Genomic DNA, 24,277 nt, shown 5'->3' with positions numbered 1-24,277 from the left:
ATTTGTTTCAGTGTCCCTGAATGAGATTTCATTGCTAGTGGATACCACACATTTAAAGCGGTTTGGGTTATGGAAAAGTAAGGATGATAATCACAGTAAAAGGAGTCATGCTATTCTTTTCTTCTGGGTCTCTTCAGATTATCTTCAAGAGATTCAGACCCAATTAGAACACTCTGTATTAAGCCAGCAATGTGAGTATAAAATGATTTCTAAATTTCAGGATAACTTGAAATTGTCATAAATAGTTTTTTCTAAAATAATTTAATAGAATGTTATTTCAGTGAATTGAAATTAATTTTATTTAGTGAAAATAATTTTGTTTCTTTTTTTTTTTTTTTTTTTGAGACGGAGTCTCGCTCTGTCACCCAGGCTGGAGTGCGGTGGCACTATCTCTGCTCACCGCAAGCTCTGCCTCCTGGGTTCACGCCATTCTCCTGCCTCAGCCTCCTGAGTAGCTGGGACTACAGGTGCCCGCCACCGTGCCTGGCTAATTTTTTGTATTTTTAGTAGAGACGGGGTTTCATCGTGTTAGCCAGGATGGTCTCGATCTCCTGACCTTGTGATCCGCCCGCCTTGGCCTCCCAAAGTGCTGGGATTACAGGCGTGAGCCACTGCACCTGGCCCTAATTTTGTTTCTTAATTTTAGGATAGATTATTTAATTCACATAATTTCTCCTTATAGTTGTATTCAACCAATTGAAATTCTCATCTAAAATAAAAAGAATAGCTTAAAAAATCTTAAATGTTTACCTTGAAAATTTTAAGTTCTTAAAAAAAGAATGCCTTATCTTTTAGTCATTTGCCATGTTTGACTACTTTCCTTCCTTTCTTTCTTTTTGTTTGAGACAGAATCTTACTCTGTTGCCTGGGCTACAGTACAGTGGCATGTTCATAGCTTCCCACAACCTCAAACTCCGGGGCTCATGTGATCCTCCCACCTCAGCCTCCCAAGTAGCCGGGACTACAGGGGTGCAGCATCATACCTGGCAATTTCTGTCCTTCTTTCTTCTTTCTTCCTCTTTTCTTCCTTCTTCCATTTTCTTCCTCCTCCTTCCTCCTCTTTCTTCCTCCTTCCTCCTTCCTTCCTCCTCCTCCTTTCCTCCTCCCTCCTCCTCCTTTTTTTAAACAGATTAAAATCTTTTATTAAAAAATTTTTTTTATTTCCATGGGTTTTTGGGAAACTGGTGGTATTTGATTACATAAGTTCTTTAGTGGTAATTTGTGAGATATTAGTGCACCCATAACCTGAGCAGTATACACTGAACCCAATTTGTAGTCTTTTATCCCTCACCCCCTTCCTACCCTTTCCCCCTGAGCCCCCAAAGTCTATTGTATCATTTTTATGCCTTTTCATCCTCATAGCTTAGCTCCCACTTATGACTGAGAACATGGGCTGATTGGTTTTCCATTCCTGAGTTACTTCACTTAGAATAATAGTCTCCAATCCTATCCAGGTTGCTGTGAATGCCATTAATTCATTCCTTTTTATGGCTGAGTAGTATTCCATCATATATATGTACCACAGTTTCTTTATCCACTCATTGATTGATGGGCATTTGGGCTGGTTCCACATTTTTGGAATTGTGAATTGTGCTGCTATAAACGTGTGTGCAAGCATCTTTTTTGTATATTGACTTCCTTTCCTCTGGGTAGATACCCAGTAGTGGGATTGCTGGATCAAATGGTAGTTCTACTTTTAGTTCTTTAAGGAATCTCCACACTCTTCCATAGTGGGTGTACTAGTTTACATTCCCACCAGCAGTGTAGAAGTGTTCCCTTTTCACTGTATCCACACCAACTTCTATTATGTTTTCATTCTTTGATAATGACCATTCTTGTGGGAGTAAGGTGGTATCGCATTGTGGTTTGCATTCTTCTGATTATTAGTGATGTTGAGCATTTTTTCATGTTTATTGGTCATTTGTGTATCTTCTTTTGATAATTGTCTATTCATGTCCTTAGCCCACTTTTTGATGGGTTTGTTTTTTTCTTGCTAATTAATGTTTGAGTTCCTTGTAGATTCTGAATATTAGTCCTTCGTTGGATGCATAGATTGTGAACATTTTTTTCCCACTCTGTGGGTTGTCTGTTTACTCTGCTGACTGTTCTTTTTGCCATGCAAAAGCTCTTTAGTTTAATTAAGACCCACCTATTTATTGTTGTTTTGGTTGCATTTGCTTTTGGGTTCTTGGTCATGAAATCTTTGCCTAAGCCAATGTCTAGAAGGGGTTTTCCAATGTTATCTTCTAGAATTTTTATAGTTCCATGTCATAGATTTAAGTCTTTGATCCATTTTGAGTTGATTTTTGTATAAGGTGAGAGATGAGGCTCCAGTTTCATTCTCCTACATGTGGCTTGCCATTTACCCAGCACCATTTGTTGAATAAGGTGTCCTTTCCCCACTTTGTTTGTGTTTGCTTTGTTGGACAATCCAAATCTGTAAAGGGGAAGTCAAACTGTCACTGTTTCAGGATACAAAATTAATGTACACAAATCAGTAGCTCTGCTATACACCAACAGCGACCAAATTGAGAATCAAATCAAGAACTCAACCCCTTTTACAACAGCTGCAAAAAATAAAAATAAAATACTTAGGAATATAGCTAGCCAAGGAGGAATATAGCTAGCCAAGGAGGAATATAGCTAACCTCTACAAGGAAAACTACAAAACACTGCTGAAAGAAATCATAGACAACACAAACAAATGGAAACACATCCCATGCTCATGGATGGGTAGAATCAATATTGTGAAAATGACCATACTGCCAAAAGCAATCTACAAATTCAATGCAATTCCCATCAAAATACCACCATCATACTTCACAGAACTAGAAAAAACAATCCAAAAATTCATATGGAACCAAAAAAGAGCTCACATAGCCAAAGCAAGACTAAGCAAAAAGAACAAATCTGGAGTCATCATATTACCTGATTTCAAACTATAAGGCCATAGTCACCAAAATAGTATGGTACTGGTATAAAAATAGGCAAATAGACCAATGAAACAGAATAGAGAACCCAGAATAAGCCCAAATTCTTTCTTCTCCTTTTTTTTTTTTTTGCTTTTTTTTTTTCTAGAGATGGGCTCTCGATATGTTCCTCAGGCTGGTCTCAAGCACCTGGCTTCAAGCTATCCTCCTGCCTTGGCCTCCCAAAGTTTTAGTGTTATAAGTGTGAGCCACCATGCCTGGCCAACTACCTTTCTTAAGAGTTTCTTGCCCTTGGTCATGACGAACTCTGACAGAATTTGCAGCAAAGTTAAATAAAATATAGAAGTCTTTGCCTTCAGTCTTTAGTTTCTAAAAAGTGAAATTCAGTTTACTTATATATTATTCCTTTAAGATTCGGTTGAATACTTTCCCATATGCACCTATAACACTTATCTACATAATATACATCTTGAGATATTTTTCAACTTTGTTTAGTCTCCAGCTCCTGAAGGAGTTGGGTTTAGAACTACATCAATAAAATTTAGTAAGCTTCTTTCTTACCTGTTTGATCCCTCTACCTTTTTCCTACTCTCCTGCACAGTAAAGATGTTAAGTAGTGAACTAAATTTTGTAACTTTCAAATTTGTTATTTTCCTGTCCTAATTACTTCTACTAGGAAAATTCATGATTAAATAGCAGAGAAGGTGGGGAAAATAGAAACAGCCGTTTATAAGCATTATCTGGGAAGAGAATGTTTTCAGATCACCATTGAAATGACTGAGGAGAAAATGTAGGAGGTGTTTAATTGGAATATGTTTCTAGTTGATAGAGTTGATTCATAAAGGAGGCTAGAGAAAAATAATTATTAATTATTCATTCATACATTCATTAACAAATGTTTATTACTAAATGTCAGGCACTGCAGATATAGCAATCAGTACTATTGTGACATTTTAGTACAGTAGAACAGGAGTCCACCAATTGTGAGTTTTGGTTCTGGATTACTAATGGCCTACTTTTGGGATATTAATTTGCCTTGGTTATTACCTAAAATACAAAATACTTGGGGTTATATTCCAACCTTACTATTATTAATAATTAAATTACTTTTATTATAATCCTCTTGAAAAATAATACTATTGATACAAATTATTTTTTCCTTTTGTAGCAAAATCTAGTGAATTCATTTTCCTTGAACTACACAATCCTGTTTCACAAAGAGAAGAATTGAAGCTGAAAGATATTATGACAGAAATAAGTATAATCAGTGGAGAATTGGAGCTTTGTTACCCGTTGTCTTGGGTTCAGGCATTTCCTTTGTTTCAGAACCTCTCTTCAAAAGAAAGTTCTTTTATTCATTATTACTGTGTTTCAACTTGTTCTTTCCCTGCTGGTGTTGCTGTTGCTGAAGAAATGAAGCTGAAATCAGTATCTCAGGTTAGCATATCATTAATATAATTGGCAGAGAAGGGGGAGGTTCAGAAAACATTTATTCATTGATATTAGGCTGCTTTCAAATGCTACATTTTGTGAAAAGGGCACAGGAACCAACCCAAAAGAACTCCCGTTGCCAATGCTGGAACAATTTGTTAAACAAAATCAATAATGACAGCATGGGATTATAACCAAATAAAAAATAAATATTAGTCTATATTTATATAAATAGATAACTGAGTAAATGAATGAATAAATAATACATGGTGGATAAGGGACAATTATATCTTAGAAAAAAATCCAATTAATAAATGAAAAGGAATAAGAGAAATACAAAACCACAAGTAGAACACTATGTTTATGAGTATTGCAAAGTCCACCAACAGATGCTAAATTTAATGAGTAAAAATTTAAGTAGAAACAAAATATATGCATAATCTCAAAGTCTCTAGCATAAAATATGTATTATTTACAAAAAGAAAAGTGGTAACTTTGCAGTGGAGAAACCTTGTAGACATCACTTTAACCAAGTTATCAAAATGAACATCACCAGTAATAAGACATATTGACATAACACACCCCTTCGTATCATGCACTGAGAAGTACCACATCACTTCTGTGGTGCTCTTTCCAGTGATATGTAATCTCAATATAATTATGAGAAAAATGAGACAAGTCCTGTTACAAAATAATTGACCAGTACTCTTTAGAAGTATCAAGGTCGGCCGGACGCAGTGGCTTACACCTGTAATCCCAGCACTTTGGGAGGCCGAGGCAGGTGGATCACGAGAGGTCAAGACATTGAGACCATCTTGGCCAACATGGTGAAACCCTGTCTCTACTAAAAATACAAAAAATTAGCTGGGTGTGGTGGCACATTCCTGTAATCCCAGCTACTCGGGCGGCTGAGGCAGGAGAATCGCTTGAACCCGGGAGGTGGAGATTGCAGTGATCGAGATTGTGCCACTGCACTCCAGCCTGGCTACAGAGTGAGACTGTCTAAAAAAAAAAAGAAGGTACTAAGGTCATGAAAAACAAGGAAAGACTAAGGAATTGTAGGATCCTGTAACAGAAAAAGGATATTAATGGAAAAGTGAAATCAAAATGAAGTCTGTAGCTTAGTTAATACTATTAGGCCAATGTTAATTTTTTAGTTTTGGTCATTGTATTATGGTTGTGTATGATAAGATTAGGGGAATTTGGGCAAGGTTGATTTCTTTCAACTCTTTTGTAAGTCTAAAATTATCTTGAAAACAATAGTAAGTTTTAAAATGCTATGTTTATTTTTATAGGAGGTTGGTAATATACATGTAGCTTGTATATCTCTGCCAAATAGTTCTAGAAAGAAAAGAATTTATTAAGAAGCTATGGCATACTCATATATACACCTGTGCACATGCATGCACATACACGGGTTTGGCCAGAGGCTAATCTTTTATTCAAAAGGCCTATAGAAAGCCACATTAGTGTTAGATAAAGTATAAGACTTCATCTCTATCTTTCTTTATGTATAATGTTGTCAATATTTTGCATCCTAATTATATTGTATATATAAATTTATATATTTTCCATTTAGTGGAATTACATTATTATAAATGTAGCCTCTTAATTTTAAATTTTATTTCCTCCTATTTATTACATTTTTTGATTATTTTGAACTGCAAAATTGTTATATTCTTCTTTAATTCTGTAGTCCATATCTGCAAATAGTACTTCAAGTTAATCTTTGACCATTGTTTATACAATATCTTTTCATCACCAGTATTATTTTGGTTTGGTTATATCTATGGAAAATCTAAAAGTATAGATATAATTCATAGGGATTTTTAAAGTCACATTTTCTCTCACACGTCTACGTTTTGACTTTGTTCTTTTGAAAGTTATGATGTTTGAGACCCTTTTTCTTGCCACTTTCCATCAGCCCTCAAACACAGATGTGGCCAAGCCTACTTACACCTTCCTGCAGAAGCAAAGTAGCGGTTGCTACTCCCTTTCTATTACATCTAATCCAGATGAAGAATGGCGAGAAGTCAGGCACACTGGACTTGTTCAGAAGTATGTACTGTCATAGCATGTTTGTAGTAGATGGGCATATTAGTAGTTTTTATTCATGTTGCTGCTTTTCAGTAGTTTAACTTTTGAAATGTTTTAAGTTTTACTTTCATGCTGATAGTAATGGAAATAGGTTTTTTTAAAGAAATTATGAGGAAGTTAAAAAATTTATTAAGAAAACAATAGGTGCCATTTTACTTTTATGTCAGTAAGACATAAATGGCAGACAAAGTGTCATATTTGGTAAGATTAAAGTGTTTATTAAAAATATTTGAGTAGCAATGTATGATTTAAAAAATTCTACATTCCTTATCTGAACATATGATAGGGAAAATGAAATTGCTTACTGAAATATGCTTCAATTTAAGGTACTTTGGAGTTTGTTACAAGTTCTCTTTCAGAAATTGCTTCTTTGTTCATATTTCATCCATGTCTTCTCATGTGCTAAGGAAGAATATGGAGTCTGTGCATTTAATGGTGATTTCTGTACCTCCATGTGATTCTATTTCTTTGTTTTGAAAAAAGACACTTGAAAGACTAGGATAGGAAAATAGCCAATAAGGTAGAAACTATCATGTTAGCACTTTAAATTTACAGTTTTCTTTTTTGATTTAGGTGCCATGATACTAAGATTAAATCAATGTGGATGACTCTTACCATACTGAACCTTTCTGGTGCAAGAAGTACATATTATACCTTCATTACTGACTACATTTTTCATTGAGTACTGCTCTACCTATTCCAAGATTATAGCCCGGAATTCACAACTGGTCTTATTTCTAAGCTTTAAGAGAGAATGCCAGCAGAAGGATGACTAATTAGTTGTCATCTCTTCTGTACTACTTTCTGGTTGTGATTAAATTATATGTCTCCTTTGTGGTCTCTTAAGTTTTACATGGCAGGCACTTTTTATGGGGAGACTTGCCTCCTAAGCTCCCATGTTATTTCTTTTTTGTCCAGCTGCTGGTATAGATTAGCCACCAGGAGCAGAGCACAATTTTTGACTGCTAGCTTTTCTGAAAGGAAGGGAACTAGTCTTGAGGATTCAAACTTAGAAAGCGGAGAAAGGAAAAGCTATATTTTATTACATCAGTTTATTGAAAGTTAAAAATTATGAAGAAGAGCAACATCTTTCAATGGTATAACTGATTGTGAGATAAAACCTATTGATTAGAGACTAATTCAGATAGTAGCCTATTAAGACTAGCCCACATGGGAAGTATTGGAAAAGAAAAGATAATACTCAATCGGAGTACCATTAGTAGCTTGTGAGGATAAAGGAAGGAAAATATCATTATTTATGCCTGGTCAAATGTTTTTTACCCTACAGATTTGAGTTACAGAATACCACTGCCCAGTTATTGTTTCATATAAGAAATCTCTTAGATAATAGGATTTTCAATATCAGTATATGTTAACTTTATTTTTACTTTTAAGGTTGATTGTATATCCTCCACCACCTACTAAGGGGGGATTAGGAGTAACTAATGAAGATCTGGAGTGTTTAGAAGAAGGAGAGTTTCTTAATGATGTAATCATTGATTTTTACCTTAAGTAAGTACAATGATAAATGATCCTACATGTTTTACAGATTTTACTGAGAAACTTAAAATAAATGCCTTTATCTCTGAATTATTTTAAATTCTGTTAAAAGTAGCCTGCCAAGATTTCAGATTTGGAAAATTTTTGCTTACCAAGGTTTTCTAGAACTGACTTATTCAGTTTCATTGCTTTACTTACTGTGGATGCTATATAGTTAAGAAGAGTTGCTGCTTTTTTGCTTTTTTAGCTTTTGTTAGTTTTTGATATAAATTTCTTTATTGTATTATGGTGGTGAAAGAAGTTACTTACAAATTACAAATCATTTTGGGAACTAAAAAACAGCAGCTCTATTTAGATATCTGTTGTATCTTTTTTTTTTGTTTGAGATGGAGTCTCACTCTTGTCACCCAGGCTGGAGTCCAGTGGCACAATCTCGGCTCACTGCAACGTCCGCCTCCCGGGTTCAAGCTATTTTCCTGCCTCAGCCTCCTGAGTAGCTGGGATTACAGGCGCCCGCCACCATGCCCGTCTAATTTTTGTACTTTTAGTAGAGATGGGGTTTCATGTTGGCCAGGCTGGTCTTGAACTCCTGACCTCAGGTGATCTGCCCTCCTTGGCCTCCCTAAGAGTTAACTATCATTTTAAGAATCCATATCACTTAATTTCTCCCCCAACTTTTTGTATAGCCAGAGCTGCAGGAATTGGTATGAAAACATTTAAAACTTTATGCAAAGGAAATTTGCTTCTAGCCGTCATTTTGTACTGTATCTCTAGACCTAGATTCCCAACAGTTGATGGAGATATCTCCTAATTATTTTACACATCTCTCCCAAACCAAATTTATTATAATCTTACCTAAGCTCTATTGTTTTACTAATAATACTAGTAATCTTTATCCCAGTAACTCAGGTCAAAATCTCACATTATATTTACAGACACTGTAGATTTAATCTCTAGGAATTAAATGTGGGTCTTTTTTATATCTTCCATGTTTCTTTTTGAACATATGGAATACAGTTATAATTGTTTTAATATTCTTTTCTGCTAATTCTAACAACTCTGTCAGTTCTGGGTTCAATTGACTGATTTTTCTCTTCATTATGAGTCATTTCTTTGCGCTTTTGCATGTCTGGTAATTTTTTGATTGGGTGCTGGATATTTTTGTATTTATAAATATGCTTGAATTTTGTTTTGGGACACAGTAAAATTATTTGGAAAATGTTTGATGCCTTTAAGATTTGTTAGATGAGGCCAATAACAATCTTACTACTGAGGAAAGACCTTTTTGAGTACTCTACCCAATGTCTCAGGAATTACGAAGTTTCCAATTTGGCTGATAGGAACAGGCACCATTCTTGGTCTCTGTGAGCACTTGGTATCATTCTCTCTGATCTTTTTGGGTAGTTCTTTCCCTATCCCTGGGTACTTTCCTCACATACATTCAGTGTTTAATACTCTCCTGAATACTTGAAGAGGACTTTGCAGCTGTCTGGAGTTCTCTGTGTAGCTCTTTCCTTTCCAGTATTCTGATCTGCAAACTCTAGCTACTCCATTTTTAAAAAACAATCACACATTTTCAAGCCTGCATAAACTATAAAGAATAGCAGAGTTTTCTAATCATGAAGGGGTTAATTACTAAGTGATTGAATTATAAGCTTATATGGAAGGATTGTTTTAGTACAGAAATGGACTAAGAATTTAGAGATGAATCATATCACACAGTTATTAACATTTTTCTAGATTTATTTAGCAGTGTCACAATTTCACTTTTATATCTGAGTATATGATTATTTGATTAATATTTTCTACCCTCACTCCTCTGGATTATAGGCTCTACAGGGGCAGGTACTTTATTTTTCCCCTCTTGTTTTGTGTCTCTAGTGTAAACATGGTGTTTGGCACATGTTAGGAATTTTTTAAAGTTTTTAAATTTTTTTTTTTTTTTTTTTTTGAGACAGAGTCTCGCTGTGTCACCCAGGCTACAGTGCAGTGATGTGATCTCAGCTCACTGCAACCTCTGCCTCCCGGGTTCAAGTGATTCTCCTGCCTCAGCCCTCTGAGTAGCTGGGACCACAGGTGCACACCACCACACCCAGCTAATTTTTGTATTTTTAGTAGAGACGGGGTTTCACCATGTTGGTCAGAGTGGTCTCGATCTCTTGACCTCGTGATCTGCCCGCCTCGGCCTCCCAAAGTGCTTGGATTACAGGCGTGAGCCACCGTGCCTGGCCACATGTTAGGAATTTGATAAATATTTGTTAAGTAAATGAATGAATAAGTGGGTAATTTCTGCTTTACATGATGGAAGGCTAGGTAACTAACCAAACTGAAAGCTGAAATCAGAGGAAACTGCAAGATTGCTTTGAATCAAAATAGATAAAAAATAAAGATTTCCAGAAGACATAAGACAATTGGGGGAAGACCAAGTAAAATCTAAAAATAATTTACTTTTGTGGGGTTACTACTTTACAGGTATCTTATATTGGAGAAGGCATCAGATGAACTTGTTGAACGAAGTCACATTTTTAGTAGCTTTTTCTATAAATGCTTGACAAGAAAGGAAAATAATTTAACAGAAGATAATCCAAATCTTTCGTAAGTTAATCCTCTAATGTACTTAAGTTTTAAGAGAAAATGTACTATTTTTGATGCTCCTAGTAAAGTGGCTTCTTTATAGTATTTCCTCAAGTAGGCAGTACTACCATTTGTGCAGGTCCTGGGTCTGTTTGCCATGAGAGCCATTTCTCATCCTTCCACTGTTTTGCTGCCCATGACAGGGAGGCTGACACTTGCAGTCTGCATTTCCAATTGCATGTCCCTGGGGGAAATCCTGGAAGTTGGAGGGCAAGGAAGAAAGAAGCTAGGTTATTTCTTCCCTACTCTCTTTGCATTGGGAAATGATTCTGACAGTGGCTGTATTTCCTCTGTGAGTCCACCTCTCACAGGACAGACCTGCTATAACTCCAGCTTTCATCTGGAGGTACTGCTTCCTCTCTTTGCCCTCTACCCTACAGGTATAGCAGTTTCCTCCTCTGCTAATCTTTGCTGTCTCACTGTCCCCGTTTTTGGCTTTGTGTTTTTTTGTTTTTCTTTTTTCGTCAATGCTATAGCCAATTTCCTGCATTAAATTCTATCTGTTATATAGGGCTGTTTTTGTTTTCCTGGTTGGATCCCCAATGACAGACTATTTAATTAAACCTATGCTACATTATACAAAATACCGTATTTGTTTGCACAATTTAGCTGATTTTTGCCCAAGTATTTTTTTGGTTAATACTAAAACTGTGGAGCAGTGGCTAGGCATAGGCAAAAAGGAGGTATTTCTTAGACAGTAGAAACTTGGATAGTTGTTGCAACATGAGGCGTTTCTCCCCTTTCCCCATACTTAACAATTTGTATGATAATCTATCTGAGTAGACTCATGATAAAGCTGAGTTATTGTTATTTTAAAAGTTAGTGTAAACATTTCTCTACTGCTTTACAATTTACAACTCCATTTGTTGACATTATTTCAGTTTTTCCTATCATGACAGTACCTTTTGATAGGGCATATAAACTGTATCCCAATTTTTCATATGAGGAAGCAGTCTAATGAAGATTAATAAATTTTACTTAAGATGAACAGCTAGTGAGTGGCAGAACTAGTTGGTACTTTTAACTTCTAGTCCAAAGTTTTTATTGTACTAGATTGCTTTAAAAAATGGGTATGAGAGTTTGTTTCATCTCGTTAAAATAACAGGAATAATAAACAAGAGTTAGAAGAGGATTAATGGATAAACTGCTTGAATTTGATATATTGTTGGAGAAAGAGGGTAGGAATAGGGAGACTAATTAATATTTATTGAGTGCCTGCTAGGAACTAAGATGGTGAACATAAAGTTATTTGATTCTACAGTATTATTTTCATTGTCTTTATTAATTGAAGCTTAAGGAAGTTATATGAGTTTTTCAAAGTTGGATATAGCTTTCCAGTTTCAAAGTTCAACTCTTTCTGTTGCTCATAGTGTTGTGATTATATAATTAATGGTCTAAATTGGGTTGCTTGTGAGAATAATAGGAGGCTGTCTTAGTGGGTACACTAGACAACGAGTGCGTATACCAGGGCTTTTGTAGACAAACTGGGATGTATGATTAACTCCATTTTGAGTGTCTTTACAGGTTTGGAATTTGTCCTGATGGACAAGACCTGCGAGGATCAGTTAAGGAGAAAACTGCAATTTGAAAATATTTCTGATAATCAGGGCTAGGAGAGGGATATATGGAAGGGGGAGATTTATTAAATAAATTAGGTAACATTTCTGATGCCCTCCTGTTCTGTTTTATGTATACAGAATTTAATGATTGGTACCATGCACTTAATCTCATGTTTTATTTCAAGATTATTCAAAGTAGAGATTGTGAATTTTGTATACTCACCTTCAAACTAAGGAAATGAAAGTAGATAGATTCTGCTGTATTAGTAAGCTTTTCAAAAAACAGATATTGTGTACCTGATTATTATATACATAATAAAAATAAAGTTACGTGAGTGGCATCCTCTAGGGTAAGATGCATAAGATACTACACACACACACACACACGTACACATGCACATGAATGTGTGAATACTAATGCTTGGTCTGTTAAGCATTCACACAATTTGATATATCAGATCAAGCATTAGTGTTTACACAAAGAATCCCTACAAATCAGTTTTTAAAAGTCATCAGAACAGCAAGAGATATGAATTTTAATGGCCAATAAATCCACACCAAAAGGCTCTAACTACTAGTGTTGAGAAGCTACAGATTCCTTATCATGCTTTATGAGATCCTGAAAGATCTGGTTTCTTTCCATCTCCTTAAACTCATCTCATAATATTGTTTCCTCTCATTTACCATACTTAAGTTCAACCTACCTCATTTCCATTTTCAAATATGCTGACCTCTTTCCTATTTTCTGCCTGAAACAACTTATCCTGGCATTTAAAAAATTTGTTTCACAGCGTGATCTCTAATCATTTTATTCGTTTGTTTACATCTTCATTTTCTGTTTCTCATTTGAAGCTACATGAAGTTAGGGACTTTATCTGTCTTATTTTCCACTCTATCCCCAGTGCCTTGCTCGGTGCTTGGAACATACTAGGAACTCAAAATATGAGATGATAACAGTGCCTATTATTGATTACTGAGAGAACTGTTAGACATTTAGTTGAAGATTTTCTACACAGTTAGGAACTGAGAATAGGAGATTATGTCTGGCCCTCATATTCTCTCCTATCCTCCTTGCCTCATTCTATGTCTAATATATTCTCAATCAAATAAGGTTAGCATAATCAGGAAATCGACCAAATACCAATATAAAACCAGATGTCTATCCTTAAGATTTTCAAATAGAAAACAAATTAACAGACTATGCACTAGTTGAAAGTAATTGTTTATACTGATTATAATGGTTGGGTCCTTTTGAAATGAGAAAATTCAATAAACATGTGACTTTGATTTTTTTATGTGGTTAATCTTCCACATAGTGTCTAATTGCTGTCAAATCTTTTAGCTCATTCTGGATCCTATGTTACTCCTAATGTTTACCCATAGGGTTTTGGCTAGATATTATTCAGATGAACAAGATGGGGCAATGATTTCAGTTTCCTATATGACTTGATAAAAATTATATAAGAATGTAATGGTTTGCCTTTTTTTTTTCTGCAATAAGAGTTCCATCCAAGGGACTGAGCCAGAAGTCACATACCACCTTTATCCCCCTGTTAAATGTCATTTTCTTCCTTCCTAAAACTTTTCTTTTGACAGTCAAACTTGGTTTTATATCCTTCTCTTTTAACTCCCCTGATTAGGTAAAGAAAAGAAACTAGTATTTGTGTATATGCAAGCCAACCCTGTTCAAGGTGGCTGTCTCAGATGGTTTAATAAGGGGGTCCCCAACCCCTGGGCTTCAGACTGGTACCAGTCTGTGGCCTGTTAGGAGCCAGGCCACTCAGCAGGAGGTGAGCAGCAGTGAGCGAGCATTACTGCCTAAGCTCTGCCTCCTATCAGATCAGTGGCAGCATTAGATACTCACAGGAGCAAGAACCCTGTTGTGAACAGTGCGTGCAAGGGATCTAGGTTGCGTGCTCCTTATGAGAATTTAACTAATGCCTGACGGTCTGAGGTGGAACAGTTTCATCTTGAAACCATCCCCCCTAACCTTGTCCCTGGAAAAATTGTCTTCCACAAAACCAGTCCCTGGTGCCAAAAAGGTTGGGGACTGCTGCATTACCATAATTCCTTTGTACCTCTTATGACACATTTTAGTTATTTGTTATAGTTTTTTCTGCCCGTATTAGATTATGAATACTTCTAGGGCAGTGTAGGTGACTTTCATTATTTGTTTTTAGGAACCTAATAAATATTTGTTGAAGAAATAAAAGGAAAGATGGATGAGTGGTAGGTACATTTAACATCATCCTGTAGTTTCCTTGTGTATGAAAGGAAGGGAGATGAATTTTATTTTAAAGAATCTGAGAATAAAAGCCTCATTTTTCCTCCTCCATTAAGATTTTTAATTAAATTAAATTAACTGATTAATTTATTTTTTAGAGATAGGGTCTTCCCTTGTTACTGAGGCCAGAGTGCAGTGGTGTGATCACAGCCTCAAACTCCTGAGATTAAGCAATCCCCCAAGTAGCTGGGACTGACTATTGGTGTGTGTCACCACCCTGGCTAATTTTCTTTATATTTTTAGTGACAGGAGTCTCGCTATGTTGCCCAGGCTAGTGTTGAACTCCTGATCTCAAGTGATCCTCCTACCTTAGCATCCTAAGTAGCTGGAATCACAGGCATGAGCCACCACACTCAGCCCATTGAGTTTTAAAACCTCCCTAATGACAGATATAAAAGTTGGAGAATTCTGTTAAGGTTTAATGACAGTATTTTATATCATGCCCAGATGGAGCTAAGCAAAATGAGTAGATTTAACTGTGTTTATACTAAGTTGCACAGCCAGTTTTGGAATCTAAAAAGCATTTAATAAATTGCTGCCTTTATTCTGTCCATTTCATTATTGTTTATAGTTATTAAATTTAAGAATAACCAGGGGTTACTATAAGGAGATATATTTATAATGTGTTAAATATGATATATCTTAAAGAAGATGGTTAAACTAAATTTAACATATTTCAGTATATAAAAATGGCTCTTTAAGTCCCTATCTTAAATGAAAAAGTTTTTATATATCAAATCTGTCTTTCATACTCTCAGAATGGCACAGAGAAGACATAAAAGAGTAAGAACATGGACTCGTCACATAAACATTTTTAATAAAGATTACATCTTTGTACCTGTAAATGAGTCGTAAGTATTTCAGATTATTTAAGAACATATTGGAAAGAATTCAGAAAAAAATTTTGTAGTGTTTTTAGATTCATAATCAGTAAAAATTATGGCCACATACATCTCAGGTATTATTTTAATTTTTTTTTTTATAAAAGTAGCTAAGGCAATGAATTCCTTATCTTGGATTTTGGTTTGACAATGGTTATGTTGTAAAAGTAGTGAAAAAAAATAAAGTGACAAATGACCACAAGACTATAATGACTGAGACATTGAATGTTTTTTTTTGTTTGGATTTAAGAAAAAATTTTCTAAATAAAAATATTTTTGAGTGAATCTTCAAATACTTAAGAAAACAAACTCTTCAAGCACCAATACAAAAAAAATAATGCTATGAGTCTATTTATTAAGGCAGATCCTTAATAGGAAACACCGATTGTATGAAAGTAAATAAATTTGAACTACTCAGCTGTTACCCTAAATAGTGTTACTTATGCCTTGGTAACTCTGGATATTTAGTGTTGATATGTATGCTCTATATTATAATGAGATGTTACAGTGGACGTCTTCAAAATATTCGCACTTTCTCAGATGTATCTCTAGAATATATTATATGTTGTTTAGACTTTGCATGGTATTAAGATTGTAGTTCTTTTTCAACAGGTCTCACTGGTATCTCGCAGTCATTTGTTTTCCATGGTTAGAAGAAGCTGTGTATGAAGATTTTCCACAAACTGTATCCCAGCAGTCCCAGGCTCAGCAGTCCCAAAATGACAACAAAACAATAGGTGACATCCATAACGTAGATGGTGTTTTTAAAAATGATGACAATAATTTAATGGTTACAGGGAAGAAAATGAAGTTAACGGTAGTATAGTTATTTACTATCATTAAACCTACTTTAGCAGGATGAATAAAAAATCTGAAATTTTTAATGATAGACTCATGTATAGACAAAATATAATTCTGAAGTTGTACTGTTATATCAAGTTTTATTATGGCACTTAAAAATTATTACTTATTGATCTTATGAAATATTTCAAACATACAAAAAAGTATAACTAATATGACCAACATCAATACCTGTTTCACCTGGATTAAGAAATTAAAACTTTTCTGATATAATAATAATCTCCTCTGTGACCACTCCCATTTCTCTTTCTTTAATCCAGAAGTAACCACTACCCTAAATTTTATGTTTATTCCATGTATTATTATTATTATTTCCATTGACATTTTTTGCTTCTTTTAACTTAAAAAAATTGACAGATAAAATTGCATGTATTTACTATGTACAACATACTTTTTTTTTTTTTTTTTTTAAGAGACGTTGTCTTGGTGTAGTACAGTGGCTCAATTATAACTCACTGCAACCTCGAACTCCTGGGCTCAAGTAATCCTCCTGCCTTACCCTCCTGATTAGTCAGGACTACAGGGGTGCACCACCTTACCTGGCTTATTTTTGAATTTTTTTTTGTAAAGATAGGATCTCACTGTGTTGCCCAGGTGGGTCTGGAACTCCTGGCCTCAAGCAGTCCTCACACCGCAGGCTCCTAAAGTATTGGGATTACAGGCATGAGCCACCACACCTGGCTACAACATGATATTTTGAAATACATATACATTGTAGAATGACAAAATCTAGCTAATTAATAGTATTATAACATTTAAAAAAATATACTAGGTTTGCTAACATGACTAGGAATTCATGCCATTGATTTCCAGACAATGCTTGAAATCCCCCATTTTTACTTAATCTAATTTCTTGTAGACTCCATTAATTTGGCTAGGTAATATAGGATCTCTTATAATTCTTCCATGAGTTTTCTTACAAGCCAAAATCTAAAGTAAATAAGCCTACTTTCTTTGAGAAAAAAGTAACAAAATTAAGTGTTTTATAGCTGTAGTCTAAGCAGTAAGCTGATTGAAAAATAGCTGTTAGCATTAATACTGGCCAAAACCCATGTGGGGAAAAAGAAAAACTGATGAAGCAACTGATTATGTTTAATTATCTTGAAACCTCTTAAGCCTCAAATGTGTACTTACACAAAACTGTATGGTCATAGTTAGAAGCACCATTATTAGGCAGATTAACTACCTTCTGCATTAAATAGCAGACATTTTGATTAATGAGCTATTTTTGAAGATTATCTTTTTATAGAGAATTTGCCTAGCTAACTGGTATTTCAGATCATGGCTCTGGGGTTTACCTGTTATTTGATAACAGCCAACCATTGTCAGTTTTATCTGTTGATTGAATTTTATTCATAACATTAATCATGAAAAAAATTAAATCTCAAGTATTTTTACTGTGCATCCAGTAACTGCATAAAAATTATAATTTTAAGCTTTTCTAAGTTACCTCTATAAAAACATGCAATAAACACTCATAATTGCTTAATTATTTCTAAATAGATAATGATCTACGTACTACTTCGACACTATCTTTGAGTGCAGAGGATTCCCAAGTAAGTGTGTTCTTTACAGATGGGAAGGAAGGAAAACTCATGAATATAATAATGTTATCTATAAAATAGAGCATAGCTAGGTGGGCTATGCTGGCCCATCATTAGATTGTGCTGCTTTGTGATTCTTTGACAGTTTTTGTGGGGCTGGGGAAGAGAACCAGATTAGTTATTATTCTTATATCTGTTTAGCTTGCTTTAACTTTTAGGTTATTTAGTAGTTTATCTGATGTTCATCTTGCTTAACTACTTTTCTAATTTCTAAGGATCAGATTTACTTTTATTTATGTCAGTAACTTTTTGAACTTAGGTAATTAATCATCTTAAGCACATTATATATTCTACTTTATTTTCTTTCTTTCTTCCTTTTTTTTTTTTTCTTTGTGATGGGGTCTTGCTGACACCCAGGCTGGAGTGCAATGGTGCAATCTCAGCTCAGTGCAACCTCCCCTTCCTGGATTCAAGCGATTCTCCTGCCTCAGCCTCTCAAGTAGCTGGGATTACAGGTGCCCACCACCATGCCTGGCTAATTTTTGTTTTTTTTTTTTTTTTTTAAGTAGAGATGGGGTTTTGCCATGTTGGCTAGACTTGTCTTGAACTCCTCACCTCAGGTGATCTGCCTGCCTGGGCCTCCCAAAGTGCTGAGATTAGAGGCGTGAGCCACCGAGCCCGGCCAGAAAATTATTGGTAAAAATCATTCAAGGTAGACTGAAAGTGAATCCATGTAACTCCTTAGGCTAAAATAGTTATCATTAACTCTTCCTTATTTGGAGCTCCAAACAGATCTGCATAGCCTACATTCAGTGTTCTAAATTGATTAAGATTGCCACTTAATGATTTTTTTTTATATGTACAAATAGCAGACTCCCTGGCACAGGCTTATGTCTTTACTGTCACTGATACGAACTGTCACTTCTTACGGAGGAAGGCTTCCTTTCCTGCTGTCACAGCGGCAAAATAGGAGCATTCCTTCTTGCCTGTAGGGCCAGATTTCTCAAATTGAGTTTCTTAGAATATTCATTCTAAGACTCAGTTCATGATAAGCAGGATTCCAAGGTCAATTAAGTTGGGCAAACTTTGTATACTCTTTCTGTCTTAGAGAGCCAGTATTTATGTTAGAATAATAAAGGCACTGAGAAGGTCTGCATTAAATAAATGTGCTTAAGTTTGGTCTGTAGTTTCTCAAACTTATGAAGAAAACAAACGACATCAACAAAACAAAATTCCCTATCCCTTTTCCCTTAATATAGATTAAGGTTCTGCATCTTAGGCTTCAAAGGGAAGAAATGTGTCTCTACTGACATCATAAATTGGAGAATGTATGTAAAGACACGTTAAATTAACTTGTTTATCTTTGCTTAAGATAATAACTTGGAATGGAAGTAATTAAAGTTCCAGATTGCTTTTTAGGAAAAGTTAAAACTCCTTAACTGCTTGAGACCGCATGTAAAAGTATATAGCCTACTGTTTTAGCAGTATAATAAATTTGTGGAAAATGAAGTTAGCTCACTTTTGATGATGAAGATAACTATTACTTGAAATTTTAACTTCAAAGTTTGAAACACTTTAAAGGAGTAACTGAATAGTAAATTATTCAAAATAGCTTTAATTGCAGTCATAAAAATTTATGTTATTTCAGAGTACCGAGTCGAATATGTCAGTACCAAAGAAAATGTGTAAAAGGTAGGTACATGCTGTAATAATAATACAGTTTTTTGAGGTATTTAGATATACTTTGTATACAAGTATGTAAATCTTGATTTTGTCCTTTGCTTTTCATAGGCCATGTATTCTTATACTAGACTCCTTGAAAGCTGCTTCTGTACAAAACACAGTTCAGAATTTACGAGAGTAAGTAATGACAATTTTACCATTCCAGTCTGTTATCTAAAACCTCAGTAATTTTGAAGTTACCTTCAGAATTATTGAAAAGACTATATCAGGAATTATATTTTATTATCTATTTCAACAAGCCTATAAATTTAATCAATAATAAATATCTTCTATTCTGTTAATATTCAAGTATTCATATTTCTAAAGGATTATATTAAAGGTAAATTCAGAATTTGTATTCATAATTGAACAGAAAGTATAGTTTTACAAAGGAGCATTGCATTGATTATCAAAAGTACCACTTTAGAAAAAAATAAGAACTCTTTCACATTTGTGTAATTATGTATATGTATGTATGTGTAATTTTGTAATTTACTGTAGTACTTGGAAAAAACTAATGATGAAACTTTTAAAATGATTTCTTAGTTTACTTTGTTGAGTTATGAAAGTTGAGTTGTTGAAAAAAGTCTAGCTTTTAGTTTGAAAATCACATTACATATTTTCTTTAAAGTAGTACTTGTGAGCCTTATAAAATGTAGGTTGCACTGCTAAAATTCAGTGTGGAAATTTGGCTTGAGACAGCACATCTGGCAACAAATGTTTTTCCACCTTTCTGAAAATGTTGCATACTGATAAAGAGATTTCTACTTTAGTCACTCTTATTTGTTGATTATTTCAGGTATTTAGAGGTAGAGTGGGAAGTTAAACTAAAAACTCATCGTCAATTCAGCAAAACAAACATGGTGGATCTATGCCCTAAAGTTCCTAAACAGGACAATAGCAGTGATTGTGGAGTATATTTATTGCAGTATGTGGAAAGCTTCTTCAAGGTATGTGAAGCTATAAATAAGTTTTTAATTCACAGTTACCACCATACAGTCACAAGTTACTGGGTGTAATAGTCTGTTCTCATGCTGCTAATAAAGACATACCCAAGACTGGGTAATTTATAAAGGAAAGAGGTTTAATTGATTCACAGTTCAGCATGGCTGGGGAGGTCTCAGGAAACTTATGATCATGGTGGAAGGGGAAGCAAACATGTCCTTTTTTACATGATAGCAGCAAGGAGAAGAATGAGAGCTGAGCGAAGGGGGTAGCCCCTTATAAAACCATCAGATCTCATGAGAAGTTAACTATCAGGAGAATAGCATGGGGGAAAACCGCCCCCATGATTCAGTTACCTCCTACCAGGTCCCTCCCACCACAGTGGGGATTATAGGAACTACAATTCAAGATGAGATTTGGGTCGGGGCACAGCAAAACTATATCACTGGGCAAGCAAAGAGGCAGGCACATGTTACAGGTAATCAAGATTTTTTTTAAAGAGAAAGAAATAGAACCACAGGTGATCCAGATACTGTAATTAGCAGATAAGAACTTTAAAGTGATTTGATTAATAGGTTAGAGAAGATAAAGCCAAAGATGAAACAAAATGGATGAAGACATGGAGTATACAAAAAAAAAAAAAATCAAATAGACGTTCTAGAGCTGAAGATGTATAATGACATATCTGAAATTAGGAACTTATTGGACGAGTTTAATAGAGGACTAGATACAGTAGAAGATAGGATTAGTGAACTCCAGCTATAGCCCAGAGAGAAAAAAGAATGTAAAGAAGAGAACAGAGCTTAAGAGACAAATATAAAACAGTATAATTTACTGTTTGAAAGGTATAATTTACATGTTACTGGAGTCCCAGCAAGACTGGAGAGAAAGAGAATAGGGCAGAGACAGTATTTTAGATAAAATTTTCTAAAATGAAAAGATCTGTTTATTCAAGAAGCTCAGAAAACTATAGCTGGAGAAGTACAATGACAAACATAGGTGTTATTTTCTAGCTCACAGAGACTTTGTAGGAACTGTAGCAGTATTAAAGATGAAATTTTAAATAGCAAGGAATCACTCTTTGCTTTTTGAACTGTCATCTCATTACTTCAGTCATTGCCACTATTATTTACAAAGATGGGTCTAGTAGCAGAATGTTTTTGACCAGAAGTCGGCTTGGAGAATGCTTAACGGTACTTTGAAAGCATGAGAGTTATAGTATGCAGCTACAACTTTTTGATGTCTTCAATATGAGAGAGGAAGGATAATATATAGTAAAATACAGTACACATTTTGGAAATCATTAAATATCTATTACGTTGGTTTTTTTCTCCCTTTTTTATTCCACACTAGAACTTCATCATAGGGTGTCAGGTTCTGGCCCTCTCATACCCTTTCCAGATGGATTTGATTTTGTGAATATACTAAAAATGCTTAATTGTATGCTATTGGTGAATTGTATTATGTGAATTATATCTTAATATAATTGTTATTTTAAAAAAGTTAGCAATTTGTCATTTCTTATAAAAATGAAATTAAAACAAATTTGAAATTATGCTGCTAAAGTGATTACACTCTTTTTTTCCTCTCATTAGGATCCTATTGTTAACTTTGAACTTCCAATTCATTTGGAGAAGTGGTTTCCTCGTCATGTAATAAAGACCAAACGGGAAGATATTCGAGAGCTCATCTTGAAACTTCATTTACAGCAACAGAAGGGCAGCAGTAGCTAGTTAATCTGTACAAACATGACACAGATGTTCTCTAAGATTACTGGAAAGCCTCTTACCAGCATTTGTGTTAGCCAGCTCACAGAGAAGAAAATAACTTGCAGTAGTTTTATAATAAGTCATTGGAACATTATTTAAAATACATAGGACACATTATTAGAATTGTTGGGATCTCATAGATGGAATGGGAATGGGGGTGATATAGATAAACTTACTAGATATAAATTAAAATTTTATAAATATTTCATATTTTTCTGAGTAAATATGATTGGATTATGCAACAGCATATGTAATATGGGAATGTTTTGTAGATAATAAAACTTACATGATCTGTACTTCCACGTGACTGGGTGCTGAGGGGAGTTAAAGCCTCCCTGGTGCCAGCCCCAGTGCTTGTCAAATTTGCTGACAGGTCACGTCATATTGTAATTCTATTCTTTGCAGCTCAAGCATGCAGTATGAATACTGTGTATTTTTTAAAAAAATAATTTAGTATCAAGGCTTCAGAAAATGCCATTTACGGCATCCCTTCTGTATGTAACAAAAAGACATTCATAATGTTAGGAAGATGATAAAAATTCGCTCTTTTAAAGTGCAGCTTATTATTCTCAATTGCTAAATACGATTACTCTGCTTTATTTTTTTTTCATTTCTTTTGATGTCATATGTGAGTATCTTATAATTTAGTTCATTTGTTCAGGGTAAAATTTGAAACAAAAAATTTTACCTGTGCAAAATAGTTTTTTAAAAATTATACATGTAGCTCAACTTGAGGTATTGCTATATAAATATTCACTCACATTATCACGGAATTTATGTATAGTTTCTCTAATATAGAAGATAAAATTGGTGTCCTCATAACTTTAACAAAGAAAACCCTCAGTCCTATTTATTAATGGTTAGAATTAAATATATAATTTTATAGCTCAGTTTACCCAGTATTCATCTGCAAAGCCAGATTGCTCTCATTGCTTTTATATTTTTAAATTGTAGCTTTTAGAGACCTATGATCCTCATGGAACTTAATTTTTTTATTAAATATTCAGGTAACAGTTCTGAATTCATGTGATAATGGTGGCATTATATATGATTAAACACTTCAGAACTTTCTAATGTTATCAGGAGTATTTTGCGGGAGATATGATTATATTGTATTTTCTCAGATAAGAAAAATGTTTTTTAACAATATTATTTTAATCTGTTTTAAGCATCTCTTAGATTTACATTATAACTACATAAAGCAGTGAAGCAAAGGCAAATTAAGATAAAGCTAGAAAGTCTGAACATTTTATTTCAAAATCATACGAATTGAGGTCATTTATGCCTCAGTATTCTTAGCTTTTGTTGATTTTGGCACTATCTTTATATTATTAAATATATTTGTTGTTTGGATTTTTCATATAAAGATGGCTATAATTACATATTTCATTCCCAATTTGTGTGTGTTGGGGGGTACTTTTAAAGGTGACTATTGTTTTGTACATCTAATTTTGGGAAAGCAAGTCTATAGGACATCTTGTGATTTCTTAACGTTTTTGTTTGTATGTTTTTCAAAGATATCACTGTCCTTTATCATGTTTTGAAGATTGTTTAAAATTCATTTTCCTAAATTAATGTGCAAGTAATGTTTTGAGGATATCAGTGTTTTATATTAAACATATTTCCAATTCATTAAATTGAGGTGTAATTTTTTTCCTTAAGAAACATGAGCTACTGTTAGAAATAAATTTCCAGTTGTATGCTGCTCTGTGTATATCATGAAATTGATGCTTATATTAATTATTATTCATATTTTAAAAGCATATAGTTTATTTGAGTGTCATTTCAGTTCAGGGAAATTATTTTAGCATCTACTACTAGCAGGCATTTTGCTAGGCACAAAAAATGAATGATATTTGTTCCTGAGTCATTTATGGACATGTGAACATTTTAAATATTTTCTGGTAAGAACAACCATAGAGTTTCTTTGGAAATGCAGGAGGGAGCTCAGCCTAGAGGGGTGTGTGTGTGTGTGTGTGTGTGTGTATGTTAGTGAGGAGGTAGAGAGGTAGAGAGAGGGTTGTTAGTGAACAAAGCAAGCCTTCCTAGAGAAGATAATATTATTTTAATTTCACAGCTCTTGGGATGTTAAAAAAAGAAGTTATTTAAATCATATCCAA

At 34.3% G+C, this 24,277-nt stretch overlaps 1 protein-coding gene across 25 annotated transcripts in view; it reads left to right on the top strand.

The window, feature by feature from the left end:
* SENP7 (SUMO specific peptidase 7) overlaps positions 1-23,794 on the top strand; it is a 199,069-nt gene extending 175,275 nt beyond the window's left edge. For 20 of the 25 annotated variants that reach the window (XM_001146469.6, XM_001146607.6, XM_063806062.1 and 17 more), the window contains 12 exons: positions 12-191; positions 4,099-4,367; positions 6,286-6,419; positions 7,854-7,970; positions 10,431-10,553; positions 15,194-15,286; positions 15,929-16,053; positions 17,681-17,733; positions 19,370-19,413; positions 19,513-19,581; positions 20,243-20,393; positions 21,984-23,794. In XM_001146469.6, the coding sequence (XP_001146469.2) occupies positions 12-191; positions 4,099-4,367; positions 6,286-6,419; positions 7,854-7,970; positions 10,431-10,553; positions 15,194-15,286; positions 15,929-16,053; positions 17,681-17,733; positions 19,370-19,413; positions 19,513-19,581; positions 20,243-20,393; positions 21,984-22,121 (1,496 nt within the window). In that variant the 3' untranslated portion in view covers positions 22,122-23,794. Of the gene's footprint in view, positions 1-11; positions 192-4,098; positions 4,368-6,285; positions 6,420-7,853; positions 7,971-10,430; positions 10,554-10,735; positions 10,973-12,116; positions 12,309-14,331; positions 14,381-15,193; positions 15,287-15,928; positions 16,134-17,680; positions 17,734-19,369; positions 19,414-19,512; positions 19,582-20,242; positions 20,394-21,983 lie in introns of those variants that run through there. The other 5 variants (XR_010155284.1, XR_008547289.2, XM_054682108.2 and 2 more) reach the window with 5 other exon arrangements.
* The last annotated feature ends 483 nt before the right edge of the window (positions 23,795-24,277 follow it).

The sequence above is a fragment of the Pan troglodytes genome, chromosome 2, assembly GCF_028858775.2.
Source record: "Pan troglodytes isolate AG18354 chromosome 2, NHGRI_mPanTro3-v2.0_pri, whole genome shotgun sequence".
Lineage (NCBI taxonomy): Eukaryota > Metazoa > Chordata > Mammalia > Primates > Hominidae > Pan > Pan troglodytes.
The sequence above is the reverse complement of the archived record's forward strand: the minus strand, read 5'-3'. Positions and strand labels throughout refer to the sequence as shown.